General features: G+C 44.7%; 1 protein-coding gene across 3 annotated transcripts in view; it reads right to left on the bottom strand.

Moving 5' to 3' along the window:
* Nucleotides 1-21633, bottom strand: part of MTHFD1L (methylenetetrahydrofolate dehydrogenase (NADP+ dependent) 1 like) — a 162825-nt gene extending 141192 nt beyond the window's left edge. Inside the window, exons 1-9 of one of the 3 annotated variants that reach the window (XR_012763159.1) lie at nt 21522-21633; nt 20487-20571; nt 18446-18496; nt 18315-18368; nt 15582-15706; nt 14308-14408; nt 13323-13447; nt 5517-5628; nt 578-657 (exon numbers count right to left, since the gene is read on the bottom strand). Coding sequence is in view for 2 of the 3 variants with exons in the window: in XM_075413792.1 (XP_075269907.1) it covers nt 578-657; nt 5517-5628; nt 13323-13447; nt 14308-14408; nt 15582-15706; nt 18315-18368; nt 18446-18496; nt 20487-20571; nt 21522-21616 (828 nt within the window). In the remaining variant the exon portion in view is untranslated. The remainder of the gene's footprint in view (nt 1-577; nt 658-5516; nt 5629-13322; nt 13448-14307; nt 14409-15581; nt 15707-18314; nt 18369-18445; nt 18497-20486; nt 20572-21521) is intronic. The other 2 variants (XM_075413791.1, XM_075413792.1) reach the window with 2 other exon arrangements.
* Nucleotides 21634-21700: the final 67 nt, after the last annotated feature.

Below are 21700 nucleotides of genomic sequence, written 5' to 3'. Positions count from 1 at the left end.
TCAGTTTCATGGGTTTAGGATGAAAGAAAAATCACTGCACTATTACTGTCCTATTGTTTGTCCACATTTCAAAAAGAAACAAGACCATGACCACATAAGTGGCAGCGAAAAGTCTCCAGTTAGGCACCTGGAGATTTTATGGAGAATTTCTATTCTTCTCTCACACCTTCAAAATAATGGAAGATATTAACTGTTCACTCGCTGACTGACACTGCTTCCACATAAAACAACAAACTTTTGGACCCTCTATCCATCACATCACAAAAATGTGCGCAGATATAATTAATTTTCACTGTCCTACCAGAATAAGTAACATTAGTCTATTGATACAAATGCTTCTGCCAAACTTTACTGTAATCAACAGAATTATGACATGTTTGATTTTTAATTTACCTTTCTTTAACTAAACGTATCAGGCACAACTCACCTTAACTGACTGATTAAGAGTTGCTGTTAAAATGGAAGGCAGGTAACATGTTCACAAGAGAAAAAAAAAAATTACAATCTAAACTGTAGAAGTATTTTCTACAACTTGCAGAAAGAGCAGCAAATTTCCAATGTTTGAAGTCACACTAACCTGCATTCGCATTGCTATTGCCAGAGAACCAACAGCGTTTTCAGCAGCATGGTTGTTTTGCTGACCGTAGCTGTGTTTCTCTGGAAAACAGAAGTATCAAACTAATAAATCACAAAGCTTTTGTGAGTGGGAGTATGTGTATACGAAAGCTATGGCCAAGCAACAAATTTCTGAATGTTGACTTGAAATTTAACAATGTCACTGACAAAATTACAGGTAGCTTCTTCAACACTTCAAATAAAATCACCCAGGAGGATGGATACAGTGCGAAAATCAGAGAGCAACTGTATGCTCTGAAGCATATAACGCAAACACATGCATGCATATGACGAAGCATACATCCACTTGAAAAAGAAAATAAGGAAACACAGAGATTAATTCCAAATAATTGCTTTTGGCCACAAGAAAAAAAGCAAGCTAGACAGCTGTGAGGATTTGAAAAGGTATACATATTTCTAAAGAGAACACCTAAATGAGCATGCTAAAGACTCGTCTTTTCCACACACCCATTACAGTGAGACAGAACAATGAAATGAACACAAAATACTGTCTAGGATTATTATCCAATGGAATTTATAACTTGGAATCATAATATTCAAAACTTTTTGAGCAGCAAAAGTTATCTTCATCAATGTGACATTAAAAGTAGATATTCTGAAGAGTCTACACAATTCAGAGTGACTCCGACTTTAGAGACAGCTATAATTGTTTCCAGTAGCAATATATCCTATAGTAATCATGCATTAGCTACCCTAACTAAATGTATTATTTTGTCATTTTCCTGTAATCCTTCTTTTTGCTGTTCTTCTATTGTTGCTTGTTGACTTTTATCTAGACACAATTTCTCCAGAATTCACATCCTAGTCTCTGTAGGCATATCAAGGCCCTAGTCGCATTCTGAAGGGCGTAGACATAATTGTAATAAAAAATAACAAGTGTACGCTGACAGCTTTAACCTTTCCCCCACATGGGAACCGAAGCACAAACCCTGACCTGGTCAAGCTCTCACTCTACTCATCCCCCATCTGCACCGATCATAAAATGCTCACGTTGCCTTGCACAACCACCCCTCCTGACAAGGGTCCTGGTGGAGGCAGGGCACTGAAACCTCCAGCTGGAGCCGGAGCAGCAGGCAGAGGCATGCGGAGGAGCCAGCACAGCACAGCAGAGCAGCCCACCGCACTGCACCGCAGCCCACCACACATCACCCAGCTCCAGCTCGCTCTCACACCCATCACCGAGGGAGCAAGAGACCCTTTCTGCAGCCACCCTCAGCCTCACACATTCAGCGTGTTTTCTAATCCTCTCTCGAATTTTCTTGCCAGCAGGCATCTATGCATCAGTGACAAAGCTAAGCAAGCAGAAGGTGACAGTCCTGACATTAAACTCTAATTAAGAAAGTGTCTGAAAAGTCCTTCTACTCAGATTAACACTTGCCATTTAAGAAAAAAATAAAAATCTTCTGGAGATGCTCAGTTTTAGACTCAGACAGAGGAGTTTTACTGGAACAGTCTATCAGAGTCAGAAGTTGACTGTTGCTTTGAGACCAGGCTGGGAGAGTTGCCAAAGAGACAGATGAAGTAGAAAGAATGAAGTTTAAAACCCCCTTTCAGACAGCTGTGCTTCACAGAAACATTTCGACTTTTAATGTTATTTGGCTTACTATGACTTCTTTATCAGGGCAGAGCTAGCATGCGTGTAAATACATCTCAGAATTAGACATTTCCCTTCAACAAACTACTTCTCTCGGGCTGCCTATGCTACACACTCATGCCACAAACGACTAAGCAGGCTTTTGCAGGGGTGAAGGTGAAGCCAGAGGTGAAAGTCATGCACACATGAGCTAGTAAGACAGTCACAGGATTGCAACAGCTCTCCTAGGATAAATTTTCCAGATGGAGCTGGAATAGCACTTTCTGCTTTGGATTATGGCCAGAAGATCAGCTGAACCGCAGACATTGTGCTCCCTCCTCCACCCCAGCGAAGGCCCATCCGCCCATCTCTTCGTACCCCAGCGTGTGGCTGGGTGAGAGCTGCTGTCATGCACTGTCTGCTCAGGCAGCTTGGAAGAGAGCAGAGGTGGGGAAATGGCTGAATTTCCCACTAATGTCCTTAAACCACGTGGGCCTCAGCTTTCAAGTGACTCCAAAGGAGCTGGACATCAAATCCCAAATAATTTTAGCATCCTTAAGTTTCATTCAGAAACTTGATTTTCATTTCTATACCTTTACATATATTTTCCTGCAAGACACTACCAGCACTCACTTGATTCCAAGATCATTAGTACAGCAGAATAAGATGTTGCACTGCTAGAAATTGTAGAACATTTTGCAACTGTGCTAATTTAAAAATCTTTGTTCAAATTAAAAAAAATACTTGAAAAAGAATTCTGCCACTTTGGAGCAAGCATTTCTAGCTCTACTCTCCTGGCTTACATCCTTACAGCTGCTCAATTCACCTACATCCTCGCAATTTTGAGTGCTTTTAAAACATGTGAATGTGTTAGACTACATGTATACCTACATAACATAGAAATCTAGGCATTATCCGGCAAGAATTAAAGTTCTTTCATGGCCATTGTTGCTTTCAGGCCTCATTTAGCTCCTGTGACCCCACAGATGTTAGTTGGACATCTCTGAAGCAACAAAAAAGTCCAGAACAATTTCCAAGCACCTCAGCCAGATTCCACCACACATTGAAAAGTCAGTTGTAAGACTCAGTTGTTTCTCCAAGGTCATGACTGCTCTACAATAGGCTTTTAATAAATATCTTTCAATTAAACTAAGTGCATTCTTCCTGTCAAACAGACACCTGCATTTCATGTACCTCTCTAGTAAGTCTTGAGGCCAGCACTTTTTAAAGCTGCTAAAATGCATTTCTGCTGTTCTTTCGGAGTTTCTCCAAGATTCTGACAATCTCAAAAGCATAACTGTAAAGACAGATGGAGATTTGGTAGATAAGTTCTCTTTAAATTATCTTGCTAAAAATCTCATGCTGCCTTTCCAGTGACAGGCTGTACTTAGAACAGTCTACTGCTACAACTTGAAAAATGCAAAGAAATATATATGCTTACGTCATATCTTACGTCTTCTGCCTTAAGAATGAATGTTTTAATGTTTTCCTAACCGCCCTCTGTTAGGGAAGGGAAACACTAATATTATCTGCATTTCTATAAAGCAATTAAGGCATGAAGATACTTAAGTTTCCAGACATGGCATGCAGTTATACTGCACAACTTTTAGGTCTCCGATGACCCTGATTCCCTCTGCAACAGAAGGAGAGAACTAGGTATCTGGATGTGGGACTCACACACGGAGCCAGAAGAGTTCAGTGCCTGGCTGAACTGGACCTGCACCCCATCCTGCCTTCATGGACCTGCACCTCTACCCCGAGTCCGACACCTAAGAGGTTTCTGCTTACAAGGATTAAAATGAGGAGGGGCCATTCATTTCCATTAATTTATTTATAGGTGCTACTGCTGTACCACCTTTCCCTCTCTCCTCTGCCCCTTCCCCTTTCTTCCCCATTCCTCCTTCACATAAGAGTATGTTCCACTAGTAGGCTGGGTACTTGCTGAAGAGACTTATGCTCCAAGCTCTGACCCACAGACACTTAACAATTATATCCAACAATCCCTACACAAAACAAGTGGGCACGAAAGATGCAAGGAGTCTCCTAATCACTAAGCTAGGAAAAAGAAAACATGAATTATTTTTGGATGACTTGTGCAGCATCAGCAAGGGACAAGGCTTGGTACCCACCCCTGAGATCCTCATAGGATCAGAGCACTATTCTGGGAGGTGCAAGAAGGCCCAAATGCCTTCAGACAATTAAGTGAATAATAACCCAGATCTTCCACACCCACAGCACATGTTCAAGTCAAGAGGATATTATGAAAGACAAGGAAAGGAATCTCTTCCTAAGGCCATGCTTTGCATGGGAACAGCAGCTGCTTTATTCTGAGCCTGATCTCGCATTAGCTCTGCACAGATCGTCTGCTTAATTTGTCCTTAGGGAATATCCCTAGTTTAAGAACAATACAATTAGTTTTCCTTGGCCTTATGCCAATTTCCCCAGATTTCTGTCAATAGATGTCAATAAGCGCACTTGTGATAGATGTAGAAAAACTTATTAACCAATCATACTACCCATGCACTTCCTTATTTTCCTGTTCGTTCACAGCATAATCCCAACTGGAGACTGAACAGTCAGATTCATACACATATGGAAAATCTAGAAATTATCTAGAGATCTTCACAGGACTTACGGAATTTTATAGGAAATGCAATTCTAGCAGTAGAATAGAATAACTTCTGGGAAACTTTCTTAGTTTTATTCCTAATAAAATCCTGTAGCATTTTTAAACTGAGAAATTAATCAACATGTACCCCCTCCCCAACCAGTCAGGGGAGGAGGAGGGAGGGGAATCCAAACCCATTTTGTAGAAGTAATTACTGCAGGAGACATTCTGCCTGTTCTTAGCTACATATGATTTCTCTACTACCTCCTGTACCATTCTCTGCACACAGCTTCACAGTACTTTGCAGCTGATATTTTTGTCCGTCTTCTTTTCCCCCACATTCCAGGTGAGTCCACTGAAGTAAAGGACAACACACTGTACAAGACAGCACTAAATAACAGCTCATCTGATGACCCAAAAGTCTTCCCTCTGATTTCTTTGAGTCCACAGGATCGTCACTTAACCATCCTAGTACAAAGAATCTGTTCCAGCCTTTCTTCCCTCACCCGACATCTTTCTCTTATTTATATATCAGAGACACACGTATACACCCCCAGTACACAAACACCCACTTTTAAAGGCCCTCTTCCTAAGATGTAGCTTTCAACCACATGGCGTTGTTACCAACATGCCACACACTTATCTTGAAGGCTTGCCATACATCACTCTCAAAAACCGTTATCTTTTAACGCCTCTTACCTGACAGCAAGTCAGGAGCACAACTGATAATGGTGGTTCCAGGCTTTATCCAGCTCACAGGAACATCATCGGGTTTTGTACTGCCAAATACCACCACATCCGCATGCTGAAGCTAGGGACAGCCCAAAACACCCCCCAGAAACAAAACACGCATTTAACGTTAGAAATACATTGTTGAATACGCATCTTATAATATTCAGACTTATACATCAATAGTCTTCTGAGCAAAGTATTTGCAGACAACAACAAAAAAATCCAAACTGATAGCTTGATTCTTACCCCAGACAAAACTTCAGAACAATAGCACTTAAAATGAAATCAGGTAAACAAACTGTGAAATCGGGGAAGTAGGGTCAGAGTCTGCACCAATAATATTTAATGGGGATTACATACTTTCAAAGAAAAAGCCCTATCATTGCGTAAAGTCCTGTCCAAAAAGATAACTTTGAGAGACTGAAGAAAGAGAACAGTTGAAATCAGTAAATAGGCAACTATAAAGAGTACAGTCAGATTATCTGACCATAGAAAACCAGGCCAGCTGACAGGAATGCAAGATGACCTGATCTGCAAACATCAATGCCTTTGAAGAATACCAATTAAAGCATTTTTTTCCTTCTCAGTTCATGTTTGCTAATCAGTGCCTCCGATTTAGATCAACCTGACAGATGTTGGAGCAAAAACGGTTACTACAAAAATTCTTATAATCAAAGACATAAGTGTCTTCCCTGCCTCCCTCCTCGGAAACAGGGCCCTGTACCAATTATCAGAATCACTATGAAAGAAGCGACGGCACCAGAGGCAGATGAATGAAGATCCACTAAAAAAAAAAAAATACGGGCACAGTGCTGCCTCAAGCCTGAACACAAAAATTACTTCAGAGATACAGTGATCTTCTGAATATTTTGAAAAATGTAAATTAATAGTAAGTGTCACAAACTCAGTGAGCCTCTCTATGAATTGATTTGTGACTGACAAGTGTTCCAGCTTCTTTTTTGGCCACAAGTGCTCTGACGCAACCCTGCCCAACACTGCCAAGAAAGAACAGCTATAAATCCTGTCAGGATAGCAGGTTTTTGGCACAGCCAAGCACCCAGGAGGGGCGAAGAGCATAGCTGTGGTGGAAAAGGCAGAAAGCTGAAATAGCCCCGTCTTCCCCTCAGAGGACATGAGGACGGCCTAACCCTCCTTAGAGATCCACATGTGGAAACAAAGCCAAACGCGTGGGAGAAGATTTACTTGCTTGACAAATGACCAACGCAATGAGCTGACCCAGGCTCCAGTCAGAAGTCCTGCAAGACTCCTGTGATTGCCTGCAAACGTACAGTCTCAGCAGTCATTCAGCCTTATCCAAACCGCTTACAGTCCTGCATCTGGGGCGAATATCAGCTTACACGACACTCCTAGAAGTCACAACGCCTGACCAGCGTCAGGTCAAATCACACTGAGGAATCTGCAAGCAAATCTGGATAAAAAGATGCTGCAATGACTTGCGTACCAAGAATACTATGCTGAAGACCCACTTGCCCCTGCAAAAGGATGGAGCCTCTGCCTTAACAGTCAACATCATCAACACAGAAAAAAACAGTGATTACTCTCCGTCACATGAATCCAGTCTTTTTTCTAACAAAATGGTGACTCACAATCTAGCAGGTATAGTTCATATACTGAAAGTCAGGTGTGTCATCCCATGCAAAGCCTCTGGGACAAGGACGAAGAGCTTTGCACACCACTTGGCATCATGAAGCTATGAACCAGCTGAGAGCTGTATGCAACAAGTAATAATTTTGACAAATATTCAGCCAACATACTTATGACAGAATTGATCCAATATAACTATAACCCCAGAAGACAACTGACCTGACCAAATATTCATCTCTATGACTACCGATCATGATGTTCAAAAATGTTTTTAACAGCTGAACACAATCATTTTTGAGGCCAGCGTTAACACTAGTTTGGATGGCTAACGTTGCACATACCCTTAAACGTACGGGAAAACCAGCTGAACCTTTCGCCTCAGTGCCCTGCCCCACCTCCTGCATGAAAAAAGTTGTATGACATGGCGGCGAACAGTTGTCCTATGGGTTGAAGACACGCTGATCTCAGAGCCTTCCCATGATTTCCTTCTCCTTATTTCACAAAAAAAGTAAAAGTAAAGAAAAAAAAAGAAGAAAGGCGGCACAGACACAATCGTAATTCTCTTGCCATAAGGAAGTATTTTATGTGCAACTATGGAAAAAGTTCCTGGAGAGTCAAAAAAGTATATCTCAAAAACACATTACAGAATCTTTTTCCCCCTTGTGAGTATTTAAAAAAAATTATAATCAGAAACTTCTTTGACTGAAAGACTGAGTCCATTGAAAGCAAAATAGTTGTTTACAGAATTTTGGGTGTCCTTGGAAGAGATTTATGTGATCTCCATCAGGGCATTTTGGTTTCACTCGCAAGAAGTTGTGCCCAAGCCTCCCCTGCTTTTTTTCCTTTCTTGCCGTAACCTACTCTTTTGACTGCCTGTAAATCACTAAAGCAAGCAGCAAGCCTTGGGAGGCACGTGCAGGCTTATCTCCTACATCAGAAGCAAATCACAGACGTTAGAGATGGAAAAGACCTACGAAACCATCACACCCAACCTGCCAAGCAAAGGCACCGTGTGGTCCCCAGAAAGAGGATGCATCTGACAGGAACCAGATGCTACGGGCAGCTGTGGCCAGAGGGCCGAGGAGATGCCCACGTGGGGGAACGCGTGGCTGCAGGGTGACTGACTGCCCGGTGCTCCGTGGACAGCACAGCTGTGTCCCACCAGGCAGGTTAGAGGAAGCAACAAGCATTGTGCCAAACCACCTACCGGGCACTAGGCAATAGGCTGAAGACAAAGTAAGCTAATACTCCAGTAGTACCCGGCCTTCTCACCGGTAAATATTTTTTCAGTTGGGAAGAGCTGTGCCAGTAAATAATCTGAAGCCTTACCTCATAACAAAATATGACTCTCTCCACCACGATTTAAGCAGAAGCAGATTAAGAAGCACCACCCATTCCCAAGACAGAACACCAAATGTTAAAACAACAATACAGACTTTCCAGCCAAGTATTTAATGATAATGGTACGAAGTAGCAGTATATTTCAGATAACTGAAAACCCATTTTGCCCCGTAGTTAAAACTGACTGCCACAAAAGCCACTTTCTAAATACACATTCAAATTAAAAATATACTAAATGTAAAAGCCCTCAATTTCCTCGGTCTGAAGTCAGGCCAGCTAAAATTGAAGAGATGGGATGAGGAATAGGAACGTGAGTCAAAGTTTTTTCAGAACTCTCCTTATGAAAAAAATCATTGTACACATCAGTTTACAGACCACGTTCCACTTCAATCACAGCAACTCCAATAACTTTCTGAAATCTTGAAACTTATTTATGCCAATGACTAGTTTCAGGTACTTTTTCCACCCAAGCACGTTCTCCTTATGTGGTTTCTTCCAGCTCCACCTCTGCCTCGGGAAGTTCAAGGTTTGCAAAGCGTTGGCCACCCAGCCGGACGACTATGCATGGTCTGCTCCGATATCTCCCCGCTGGCTGCCATCCTCAGGGATGAGCCGCAGCGGGCAGCCACCAGCTCCCTGCTACCATCTTCCTGCCCAGATACAGACGGCCCCTTCCCTACCACATCGGCCTGAACGCACTTGCCCTACACAGCGCATGTGAAAATGAGGTCCCCGTCTCTACTCTGGGCTCAAGCCTACAGCTATGATGCATGCTTTAGGAACTGTTCCTCTAGCTCACAGGCTGGAAGATAAATTTCAAACTGCAAGGAATAGATATGACACACATAAAATGTTGAAGCAGAAATACTTTGTCTACAGCACTGTCATTAGAAACTCTCACACAGCCTCCCTCTCCTTCTCTCCTTTTATGGGATCCATATACCTGGTCTCATGTTCTTTCATGCTTACTTACATGCTTATGATAGGAAATGTATTTTTCTGCCAGTTCCAAGACTCTTGGTCTTATCAAGACAGCAAAAACAGGACAGAAAATGACTAAGAGATGTCTAATAGTCTGAAGCTGAAGTGTTGGCTCTAAGGAAAAGCAGACTGTGGCCAAAAGAGCTTCTTATCCGACCAGAAAAGAACCTCCCATTCACGCACTCCAGCTGAACCACTCTCCTACTTCTCAACCAGGCTTTTACAAACGAGGGTTCCATTCCTAATTATACCTAGATAGAGAAATGTTCATTTCTTTTACAACAAAATTGTAGGATAGCAGTTCTCTCAAAACAGGCATAATGTGGTTCACACACAAACTACATGTAAAATGATGTGCTGAAATCACGACTGACTGAATTTAGACGACTGAAACAAAATTCAACTTCCTTATAGGTACTAAGTATTATCCGTGTTTTGGGAAGAAAATAATTTGTATTTTTCAACTTGCATCTACCTGATAACCTCCTTTCAAACTAGAAAGTCTAATTTTAACATAACAAAGGATCAAGCACATCAGTTCCCATTCTTCACCTGTAATGCTGAGTCGACTTTTGGGAAGTCCTGTTTTCAAATGACAACTGAAAGTGTGTCACTGAGTCATTCTTCAGGCACTCTGCAGTGACTATGCTTTGAAGAGTTATCTACACAAAGCTTAAGAGAATGATAACATCTTACCTGTTTCCACCAAAATGCTCAAGTCTTTATGTCTTACTTCATAATTTATCTTACATCCAACATATCAATGCAAAAAAGAACAGCATTTCTTCACGGCAACTATGCACAGCTGTGCCAGAACCTTCTGAAATATACTGCTTTATTACATTTGTGATTGTATTTGAAAACCCAGGAAGCTCAAGAGTGTTGAAGGACATGGCTCAGCTGTGCCATGACGATTATTTAACTGAAGTCAAGCATACCCAAAATGGAACGAAACCAAACACTAATAATCTGTTCAGCTTAACAAAATATGAAGCGGGGAGGGAAAAGAACATGCAAAGTGTGTCCATTATTCATGCAGGTCAAAGCAAGGAAATTAAAATGTACCATTATTTATTTTATTCCCTTTTCCTGCCATAGGACAGAAACGACTTGCTCTAAAAGAGCACACTAACTCAGATAGTAGATGTTATTATGCTGTTTGTCAGCAAAGCTACCTCTACTTTGTTAGACTTTTCCTAAGGTGAACTAAAACATACCTTCCTCTTGATCATTTTCAAAATATTTTTGCAAAAGTGCGTGGCTAAAAGAAGCAATAACGAGTCCGTAGCAATACAATATCTGATAAAAAAAACCTACAACCTCAGTGTTGTGTGTCTCATTTAAATCGATATAATTCCTAATGAAAACACTTGTTGTTGTGCTATCCTTTGAAAAGAAGAACAAATTAGGAGAGCAGTCAAACGTAATCTGGTACCCAGTTAAGAAAGCCATTACATCATTAAGGTCGGGATTAGGGCTTTAGTGCAAATGAGCCCAGCCAATGGACTAAGACAAATAAGGTACATTTACCCTTAAGCTCATTTTTTCCTTTCCTGGTATATATCGCAAAACAAATGCATCCCATTGAAAAGCTCATACTCTTCATAAGCTCATCCCTCACTTTGTAAGTGAAGTTATTACGCTGCCGTAGGTTTTACTTCCAAACAACAGCACAAAGACTGTTACCACAGAGGTATCACATTCAGAGGAAGAACAAAACGTGTATAGCCATGTCTAAAGTCTGTGGATGGTGCAGTAAAAAGAAAACATGAACTAATTCTTTGAAGTCTTGGAAAAACCTCAACATTGACTAACATATTTTCTTACTTGAAATTCAAATAAAACAAGAAACCTTGTGAGCCTTCAAACTATTTTTAGTTAATCAGCAATTTGAATGAGCAAGAGAAAATAAATTCGTATCATCAGCTATGACCACGTTATCTAACAACGTTGTACTTCAAACACAGGTTGCCACAAGACAGCAGTGCGTCGTTGTCCAGCAGGAAACCTGTGCTCGGTTTCTGACTCTCCAGCTTCTGGGAATGCGAAACAGGACAGTTTTCCCTGCATGCATTAGGTTTGTTCTAAGAGCTAGAGCTAACTACAACAGAGTTTCATCGAGCCAGGTTCACCAGCGCTCTGAGGGTTACTGGTGACACGCTGCTCCAGGCTTACAGACGAGGAAGGCAGGTTTCCTCGGAGCTCTGCTGATTAGTCCTCCAGGCAAGGCAGGAACTCCTTTACTGCCAAAAGTTCAAATGAACTTGGGAAGACTGATGTGCAAAGCCTCAGACCGCCTCCTGCTTAGGCCTCCTATTCTGTTTCCCATCAGTGACCTGCTGCGAGAGGTAAGCTACGGGGAATGCCAAAAAGCAAAGCACGATCATGGGAAAGCATCTGGATGGAAGGAAACAGATCTCCCGCCAGCATATCGACCGCACTGCACAAGCAGCACAAGTCTTCTGATACGAACCACTGGAAACACCTCCGGCCACCCCGCGACCCAGCCCAGCCAGCCCAAAGCGGTCCTCTAGCACAACCCCAAGCAACGAGAAATAATTAAAGAGCGAGACATGGCTAGTATTCCGTTCACAGTGCCCCCACCTCCGAGAGAGGCAGCTGTTTCCTCAGGGCTGTCAGTCACTTCGAGCCCGGAGCTGAGACAAGCCTGACAAACACAGCCGCAGCTGTGAAAACACGGGGTTGCCGGAGAACTTTCTAACCACCACAGCTGCTTAAACTGGCTCCCTCCTCCTGTCCCGGCCCTCAGACCCCAGAGGGCTGACGCTGTTATTTTGTGTTGGCTGCCACCGTGTGGCCTGTGCTCCCAAGTACACGACACTTGCAAACGGGCCCCGGAGTACGAGCACCTCTTCTACAGCTGGTACCTGGAGCTGGTATCTCCGCACACGCCTGCAGGACAACGCGCTCCCACCTATGTCACTCTATGAAATTTGGGACTCGGGAACAAACTGGGAAGTTTGACAAGAACTCATACCAACTGCTAAGCTGTGGCTGAAAGCTCTGCAAAAAGCAACTGGGAAGACCTTGTAAACGAAATCCTTCAAATTAAGGCTCCTGAATTTCTCTGCATCCTTTTACAGTTCTCTTTAAAAATAAAGACTGTGACCCTCCTTGTCCCTATGGCCTCCAGTTGCGTCAGGAGAGGTTTAGATTGGATATCAGGAAAAATTTCTTCACCGAAAGAGTGCTCAGGCACTGGAACAGGCTGCCCAGGGAGGTGGTGGAGTCACCGTCCCCGGAGGTGTTCAAAACACACGTGGATGTGGCACTTCAGGATATGGTTTAGCTGGCGTGGTGGTGCTGGGCTGACGGCTGGACTTGATGAGCTTAGAGGGCTTTTCCAACCTCAATGATTCTACGGTTCTGAAAGAGGCAGCATTTACAAACCTCTAAGACACAAAGTCAGTGAAAGCAAGTTCATACAGATGACTGTACCACAGGACGAGAAGAGAGTGGGCATCTCTCTCTCGCACAGAGGGAAAGAAAAAGGGAGACCTAACACATTTGTTTTAAACTGCACCCCTGGATTCTTTCTCTCACAGCCACCGGTGTAAAATACTGAAGTGACAGCAGCTGCTGCTACATACGGCATATTCTGGAGGAGGCCCCTGTTTGCCCGAGCGCCGTTTCTGAGCAAGCACAAGGAGAAGCGGGAAGGTCCCAACCCCACGCCAGCTATCGGTGACCACAGCGACACATCCCCCCGCCCCGGGAAGGGCTGCGAAGGGGAGCAGGGCTGCGCGGGCGGGCAGCCGGCCGGGATGGCCGGGTGATGGGGACGCAGGACAACCACCGGGCTCCGGGCACAGAGATGGTGCTCACCTGGGCCTGCAGCTGCGGGGCATTCCACCGGCAGCCGAGGGTCACGGCTCCCTCCCGCTGCAGCACGGTCTGCAGGGCGGCCCCCGCCGCCCCGCCGGCTCCCACCAGCAGCACCGTCTTGCCCCCTGCGCGACACAAGGCAAGTCGTTACGGGCCAGCCCCTGCCAAGGAAGCCCCCCAGAAGAGCCGGCCAGGCGGCTCACGGCAGGGCTGCGCCATGCCCCGGCGCAACCGCAGCAGCTCGGCCGCTGCGGGCGGCTCTCCCCGAGCCCAGGCAGTAAGGCAAACCGCAGGTTTTAAGTTGTTCCCTGGTGACTCTCTGATTCCAGTAAGCAAATGCCGCTCTTCTGGTTTCCTGGTATTTTATTTGCACGAATCCTTTCATTCGTATTTGTTACCAAGTACGTTTGACCTCCCGCTCACAGTTCTGTTACAGAAATCCTTCTCTCCACAGTTACGAATCACCAGAAGAGAGGCTACTTCTGAAACGCTGCCTTCAGCTAACAGCGTCTCCACACTCCCTACAGCCACCTGCTTAAATCTGCCGTTTCAATGCCAGCATTTACTCCACACGATCCAAACCAAAGGATTCGCTCCGCAGTTATCTACAGGCAGACCTGATTTCTCCAGCTGTTCACACTAATCAAAATTGCCAAGCGAAATCCCCAAGTGATGTTTGTATTTTTGGTTTGGAAGACTCGGATGTCTCGGGTGGCTTCAGCGAGACTAGATTCACTGATGGCAGGTAATCCCTGCCTAATCTCCAAAACCTGTAGGACTGAGACCCATTTCTGCAAATATTGCATTCAGGTCTCACGGAGGCTCCTCACTCGCAGGAGACAAATATACATGGGATGGGAAAACTACACAAACCAGAAAACACTACTATATTTGACTGAGATTATATTTGTCTCTCAGTCAGAAGCAAAACTGAGAAAATCAATTAGGCTAAAATTAATGTAATAATTACGATAGAAGGTCTCACCTAAATCTTCAAGAAGCTCCATCACAGCACTCGCTGTAGGAGGAACGAGACAGTCGAAGGCATCGCCACGTACCAAGCGTCCTAGGTTCACATCGGATAATCTGCAGTGGAAAAATATGGCAATTCAAAAAAAAAAAAAAAGAAAAAGAGTTTGTGTAACATAAATCCTCAGTAAAGCTTGCAACATGGCCAACAGCTAATCCCAAGAGCAAACACATCTCATAAAAGAAAATCTTTTGATAGTCATGTATTGTGGCCGATTTGTATCATCCCACATCCCAGTCAGACAAACCCTGTCTAACTGGGAGCCTCGTGAGAGGCCAGGAAAGGGATCTGTGAGCTAGAACAAGACAGACGAGCCCGCGATACACAGGCAGCACTTTACTACCCACAGCACACTGGGCTGCCCCAGGGCACATCACCGGGCTACCCACAGCACCTCAGTGGCTGCCAGGGAACCAGACCAGCGCTGCCAGAGCCACGCTGAGCTGGAGGCACGATGTCCTTCTGGGCTTAGGCTGCCTTGCCGGGGGGAACTTCGGTGCTTAGGCGCTGCGCTGCCTTCTCTCATACATAAGGATGCCCTGAATTGTCCATTCTCTGTCAATCTCCGGTACCCCAGGTAATAGAAAAGCAACTAATATGCAAGGTTTTCAGATTTTTTTCATGATATGAAAAAAAACAGGAGAGAGGAAAAAAAGTGGGGGAAAAAAAAGGGGGGGTAACAGTCTGCAGCTGGGAGCAGCAGAACGGTAACCCAGACAGCTATGTTGTGCCGGCAGTCTCTCCAGAGAGCATTGCAACTCAAGACTGACTGGAAAGTTGTGCTAATGGGTCCAAACTATTATAGCCTACTCTCCCACTGTGAGGGAGTGCTGTAAGGAAGGTAAAACGTTCTCTGCGACTTTTTCATCAATCGTTCTTGTGAAAATTTTGGGGGTTGTGTTAGTACTTTGTGACTACCATTTGTATTACTGAAGTACCGAAATACCTGAAGTATCGTCAGTAAGTCAGAACTTCATTTTTTATTTCTTTGAAAAGACCATGTCCTGAATATACAGTATATAAAGATCAAGGAGATAACGATCAAAACAACTTGAGCAAAAGACTTCTCCTTGATTCAGCAGCATCTTTCATCACTGCTCAATAGCACAGCTAGACGCATTGACTGAGGAATCCATTAATGGAAAGCACAGGGGAAAATCGATTTTACAGAGCCATCAGCCTTGTGTCTGCTAATATTATTTCTGAGTATTTCTCAGTGCTTCACTTACCCATCCACATCCTTCTCTGGTTTCACAGCGTTTAATACCTTACTGCTATATAAGCTTTCTGGGAGGTCAAGGGCAAGGCCCTGCACATTAGGATCCTCATTAAGTCTCAAGATTTCATTGACAATCTAGGAAGTTAATAAAAAGCATTAAAGATTAGAAAAAAACCAGACAACAGAATAATCTAATTAGAAGGGGATAAAACCTTTATTTTAAAACTACCTTATGGCTACCTGTGCTTCCCTCACACATTACTGAAACTTCTAAACAAAATAGCAATACCCGCTTTCATTGTTTTATATTTCCATGGCTTACCAAATTAAGCCACCCTGACTCTAAACATTTTGCAAAGCTAACACATATCACGCAACATTATCCTGCCAAAAGCATTTTGTCTTTCACTGTTCCAAATCTCAGCAAAAGCTGGGCACTGTAACGGCTTCAGAAGATGCTTTTAGAAATAAGAAGCCTTGGCTACAACATAGTTCAAAAGAGGACCAGATCACATCCCAACACAGAACATGGACAACAAGTTGTAACCAGTTACACAAAAGAAAATCCACTTTATTAAACCAGCATACAGTTACCAATTTTTGTTCCCAAAACACCCTGATCCTAAGAGCTGACAGTCATCTTGTGAAGAACGGTTGATTTGAAAAGGCATTGCACAAAAGTTCATGAATTCTAAGTACTGAACCAAATGCAAGTTCAAATGTTTTATAACTGGTCATATCTGACACCCGAGACTGTACTGCCTATCTTTGACTGCTTCATCGCTAAAGTGCAACCCCGGTCCATAGCGATACATGCTGTTCTGCTGCGACCACGAAGAATACAGTGGAATAAAACATGTGGAAGTTCTCTCGTGAGAAACATCATGTGAGCACATCTTTCCATCGTGTAAATAAAATCCGTGTGCAATCACCACAAAGCTGTGTGATTTAATTAGATCAATATCCAACAGAAAATAAGGGTTTTTCCCTTAGCTACTACCATGCCTTCCTAAAATGCTCTTCATGTAAACTATTCGATGTAATTGTGAACTCTATAGCCCAAACACTTGATATGCAATCAACATTAAGCCAGGGGAATTTGGTAGGGGTTCGACCATCTGCAGCTCTGAACCAAGAGAACGTGCTAAGTTCATGTTAACAAAGATCATACAAACATGTCACTGGTATAGAAATGCCCTTTTAGTTTGCTGACTTCTCAGACAGAAACTGGCATATGTATTAAGACCCTCTGCTATTTGAAAGCAAAGGAGCTGGTACACATTCTAATAGAAAGTAAGGATAAGTGTATATACCAGAAAAACATCCTGAGATGCTACAAAATGTTGTGGGCCTACACACCAATTAAAGGAAACATGGCTCATGAAGAGCCTGAATCTAATGAACTTTGAAATGTATTCCTGCTTCCTGGGAAAGTAATTCAGTTTTCCATTTTCATTGCATTTTACTTCAATTTGGCTTTCCATCATCACAGCATTTAAAACCCTTAGAACTCATGCAGGGTAGAGCAATTTTGTATTAACTTGCCTTTACTGTACGCAGGCAGTGATGGCAGAACAAAAAGCGCACCGTATTGAAATCCCTCCCATCTTTCCAAACACCAGGGAATGCAAGCTGGGATGTGGATTTTAACAATGAAAAAAACTTTGTCACAGTGAGTAAGCAGGAGAGCAAGCAAACCATTAGCAACTTTACTGAATGCGACTTTCTTCAAATAACAAAAATGCCCTGCTTTTCTCTTTACATACACAGCTCAGCCGCTTCCTGAGATATTACTTCAAAGTCAGCAGCAACTACTGCTGCGTACTCACTACATTTTACCTATCTCCTCCTACTGTGTTACTCAGCAGATAAAGCACATTTACCAACAGCAAAGTGTATTTGATCTTCATTTCCAAAGCCCACCCCTCTTAAATGGGTAGCTGACTTCTCATCGTCCACAAAACCGGACTCTTGAAATTCCTCAGAGTAAGCTCCTCTCGATACATCTGAGAGCTGCTCTTGAGATGACGCTGCAAGCCAGTAACATTTTAAAAACAAAGTGTACCAAATACAACACAGTACCCACAACCCGCAAGCCTGCGGGATTACCGAACTCGCCAAGCACAAGGTGGCCGGCTGGGAACAGTGGCATCTTTCACTACACATTCCTCTGCTGTTTGTACTTTCAGATGCCTCAGGACCATGTATATTAATATGCTTTGCTATATTCAGAACATACTTGATACTAGTGCTGTGCCTTCGACAAGGTAAGAATTCAGCCCTCGAGTGATTTGGGGTAGATGATTTTTTTTAATACACACTTTCAGCATTACAAGATCAATAAGCAGGCAAATAAATTCAACCCCCTCCCCCTCTAAATCGATTAATATCTAATTTCCCTGAAGAACTTGGGCAAGAATCAATTACAGTCACGAGCAACTGTGGGAGAATAGGATACCCGTGCTGGCATGAGGGGACGCTGCAGTGAAACACCAGGCACGAAACCGAAACGCTGCTCTGCTGATCCTGCCTCAGCTTGCTGGGGGACAGCAGACAAACACGTTAATTCCCTGTTTTCCCGTGCTTGCCAACAGGGGGGTTAATACTTGCTACTTGAACTAAGGCAGTCCCAACCCTTATTTGATTTCATAGATGTTAGTCAAAGTGTCAGTGAATGTCAGCAATAAATACAAGTTTATGGCAAAAAGCAAAAAAGGAAGAGTCCTTCAGGTACTGCAGTTACCTCATCCTTGCCGCTGCCTTCAGGGAGGCAGATGTGAATAACACGCAGACCAACCTGCCAAAAGAAAATACTTAGAATTACCAAAGGCAAGCAGCTCATGATTAATAACAAGCGTATCGGCTAAAGCTTACCTCTTTGGCAAAGTTCTTGTGTATTTCTTGAATCAAAGGATCACTGTGCACCTAGGGGAACAAAACAGAAACTAAGTTTTAAAACAATAAATTTACATTTACAAGTGCACTAACGCACAAGAAACATAGTGAGGATGTTTGTGTCTACTAGTATTCAAACAAATACTAAGCCTAGAAATTTTAAGAAAGAAGCAGAAGGTCATCCAGTAAATTTACTTTGGCTTGATCAGTTTAAGTGTGTGTTGATATCAGCCTGGCTTTTATAGACATGAGTTGCCATTTCCTTAACATAAATCTACTGCTCAAGAAAGGCACTAGTCTGTATCTGAAGATACCATTCTCCATCCAGCCACATGTAACAAGGACAAAATACGCATACTAGCATTTCCCGCAGTGTCCCCACATCACCTAACAGCACTGGTTTGCCTTACCACCAAAAATGAGGCAAATCATTATCATTGTATATTACAGGGAGTGCTGTCAACACAGAAGGAAGGTTCCTCCCAGTGGCCAGTGTGGCACCTGTGCTGGGACAGAAGCATCTCCTGGGCAGATTTATCTGGGAGACCACCTCACCCAGGAATCCTCCTCTCTGAGGTCTCTACACCTATATGCACCATACAAATGATGATATTTAATTGTAATAATTACAACTGAATTTTACTTTCAAGTTAGTCTTGAATTTTAGAAGGCTCTTCAAATATTTTTATATATTGTAACAATGAAACTGAGAATTCAGTATCCAGAGCCAGAAGACTCCTACCAACAGATCAGTGAGGGTTCCACCCTCAGAAATGTTAGTGGCTTCGTAACAAAATGAGTAAGACACTCCTCACAGCTATGTGGTAATATATAAAACCTGTCTTCCAACCCAGACAACAGGACCAAAATAAATCTTATTAAAAGGGTTTGTTACAATTTCATAAACACATTCTATGTAGCTTTTTCCACAAGAGCTGGTGCCAGTGGCTTCCCATCAGAGCAGAGCCACTCACATTGCTGTTAGCTGCCAGTGCCGGCTTCAACCATCGCCAGCGTCACCCAAAACGATTTTTGCTCAAGCCCGTAACAATTTAGCAACGTGTTAATCCCAAATAATTCAAGACTGCTGATGATGAAGAAAAGAGCATTTATGAGCACAGGCGACACGGAGAGATGCAGCTCCTGAGAGAGGACGAGGGCTTGTCCCCTCCCAGCCCAGCACTGCCTGTACCCCTGGCACCGCAAAGGCGATGAAGGGACATCTCTCAGCTTCGCAGGGATGGAAATGCTCCTCTGTGAGTTTGGCTGCCTATCACCAAGGTGGCAGCACCAGTGGGATGGAAAGGAAAGCTCTTCCAGGCGTTAGCAATACAACAGCTCTCAGTTACCACAAGACTACTTCACCTAAGAAACTGCTGTTATTTCTAAAGGACACTGACGTTTTACACAGCGCATTTATTTCACGCAGGCCCTTTTGAGGTGCCTGGAAGTTCTCAGTGTGGCTTCCCTCTCCTTAGGACAGCAGCAACGCAGCCGTAAGCTCCAGCTGCCCAGGAGCAACCAGGCTGGCAGGAAGCAGCAGGGCCTTCCCTCAGCCCGGCAATGTGATTCCAGGGGCGGGGGGTGAAGGGGGGGCCCACGTTTTCAGGCACATAAATGCTTTTTTCAGGACTGCAACAAATGCTTCAAGCTAAATAAAGGTTGAGAACAACTGCTTTGACTTTAAGCACGTCAGAAAACTTAGACAAGCTGTGGGAAAAGGCGATCTGTCCTTGCAACGGGGAAGACTGTGTTAGCAAGGGAAGGAAGGGATAAAATCATTCCCTTCCTCTGCAAACTCTTCCCACAGCCTGAAGTTTGCTGTGGCTGCTGCAGACCCGGAGCAGGGCGTACGAGCCTGAAAACTCCTCTGTCTACAGTCTGATGGGATGACCTCCTCCTACCACTTCCCTTGAATGAAAGTTGCTTTCAGCATCGTGCGCTTCTGGACTTTCGAAGGAGCAGCAGCACCACAGGGGATCTCTCGCTCCCAGCCAGCACGCACGCAGACACACGTTACCTGAACGACGGCGAGCGTCGGCTCAAGCCGAGGGTTTTGTCTCTTCAGGGAGGCCAAGGATTTCTTTGCATTCTCGGTGATTCTGCTGCAACACAGTAACCACAGGCAAATCTTTAGCATAATGAACCTCCCAACACGTCAGCAGAAACCTAACTTAGTCAGCTGTATGGAATAAATGCTTACACATCTACATTTTTAATCACCAAAATTACGGTCAGATGTAAACTGCAAAGGCTGGTGTTGAGCGGGCAGGTACAGAAACCCAAAATACCTTTGTTTCACTGCTAGGCGACTCACTGCTCTGACACACCCCAAACCCCAAACTTCACAGCTAGCCTGCGCTACTCCATGAGGTGGCTCGCCCAGCCCCGACGCGGGAAGCGCAGCGGGGATCCATCCACCACCCCTCGTCCCCACTCCCAGGAGGTGACAGCAGCAGGGGCCTTCACACCCGGGGCCAAGACGGCGTGGCATCCCCAGCCCTCAGGGCAGCCAACCAGCCGCTTTCCATGGATGCCACCCAAAACCGCGGGGAGACGGAGGAGCTCCGTTTGCCACGCTGCTTCTCGGAAAAACCGGTGGCAGCCAGGAACTGGGAATGCCTTCTGGAAAAAGTGTCTGGGTAAGCGGCTGCCGGCTCTCCTCCGCTTGCGGATGATGCTCACCCAGCGAGGCAAGGAGGAGACCGCCCAAAAGATGTCTGTCTGTCTGTCTGTCTGTCCGTACGTCAGGCGCCCACGGGACAGGGGTAAAGCACAGTGTAGAGCGGTTTATCGCGACCCTCGCAGAAGCCCATGACCCGCTCAGCTCCGTCCCAGCTGGCGACACGCACGACACGTTTTGTCATCGCCTCAACCGCAAAAAAACACGGCAAAAAACCGGAGGCTGCGTGGGGGGGCGGGCGGGAAGCACGTTTTCCCACCATCACCCCCTCCCCCCACCAAAACCCAACCCCACGCGCCCCAAAACACCCTTCACCCTCCCCCCCCTCCGGGTTGCATCAGCCGGCGCCGCCGCCCCACGTGCGCCTCTTACCGCACCGCCGGGCCGCTTCCCCGCGGCTCCCGCCCGCACAGCCCGCGGCTCGGCGGCAGCACCGGGGACAGGCAGCGCACAGCCGCCCTCCTCATCCTCTCCGGCGGGCTCCCAGCCGGCAGCGGCGGCGGCGGCGGGGGCGGGGCGGGGGGCGGGGCGAGGGGAGGGCGGTGCCGCCC

Source organism: Opisthocomus hoazin, chromosome 2 (assembly GCF_030867145.1).
Source record: "Opisthocomus hoazin isolate bOpiHoa1 chromosome 2, bOpiHoa1.hap1, whole genome shotgun sequence".
NCBI lineage: Eukaryota > Metazoa > Chordata > Aves > Opisthocomiformes > Opisthocomidae > Opisthocomus > Opisthocomus hoazin.
Note: the sequence above shows the minus strand (reverse complement) of the source record. Positions and strands in the feature narration are given on the sequence as shown.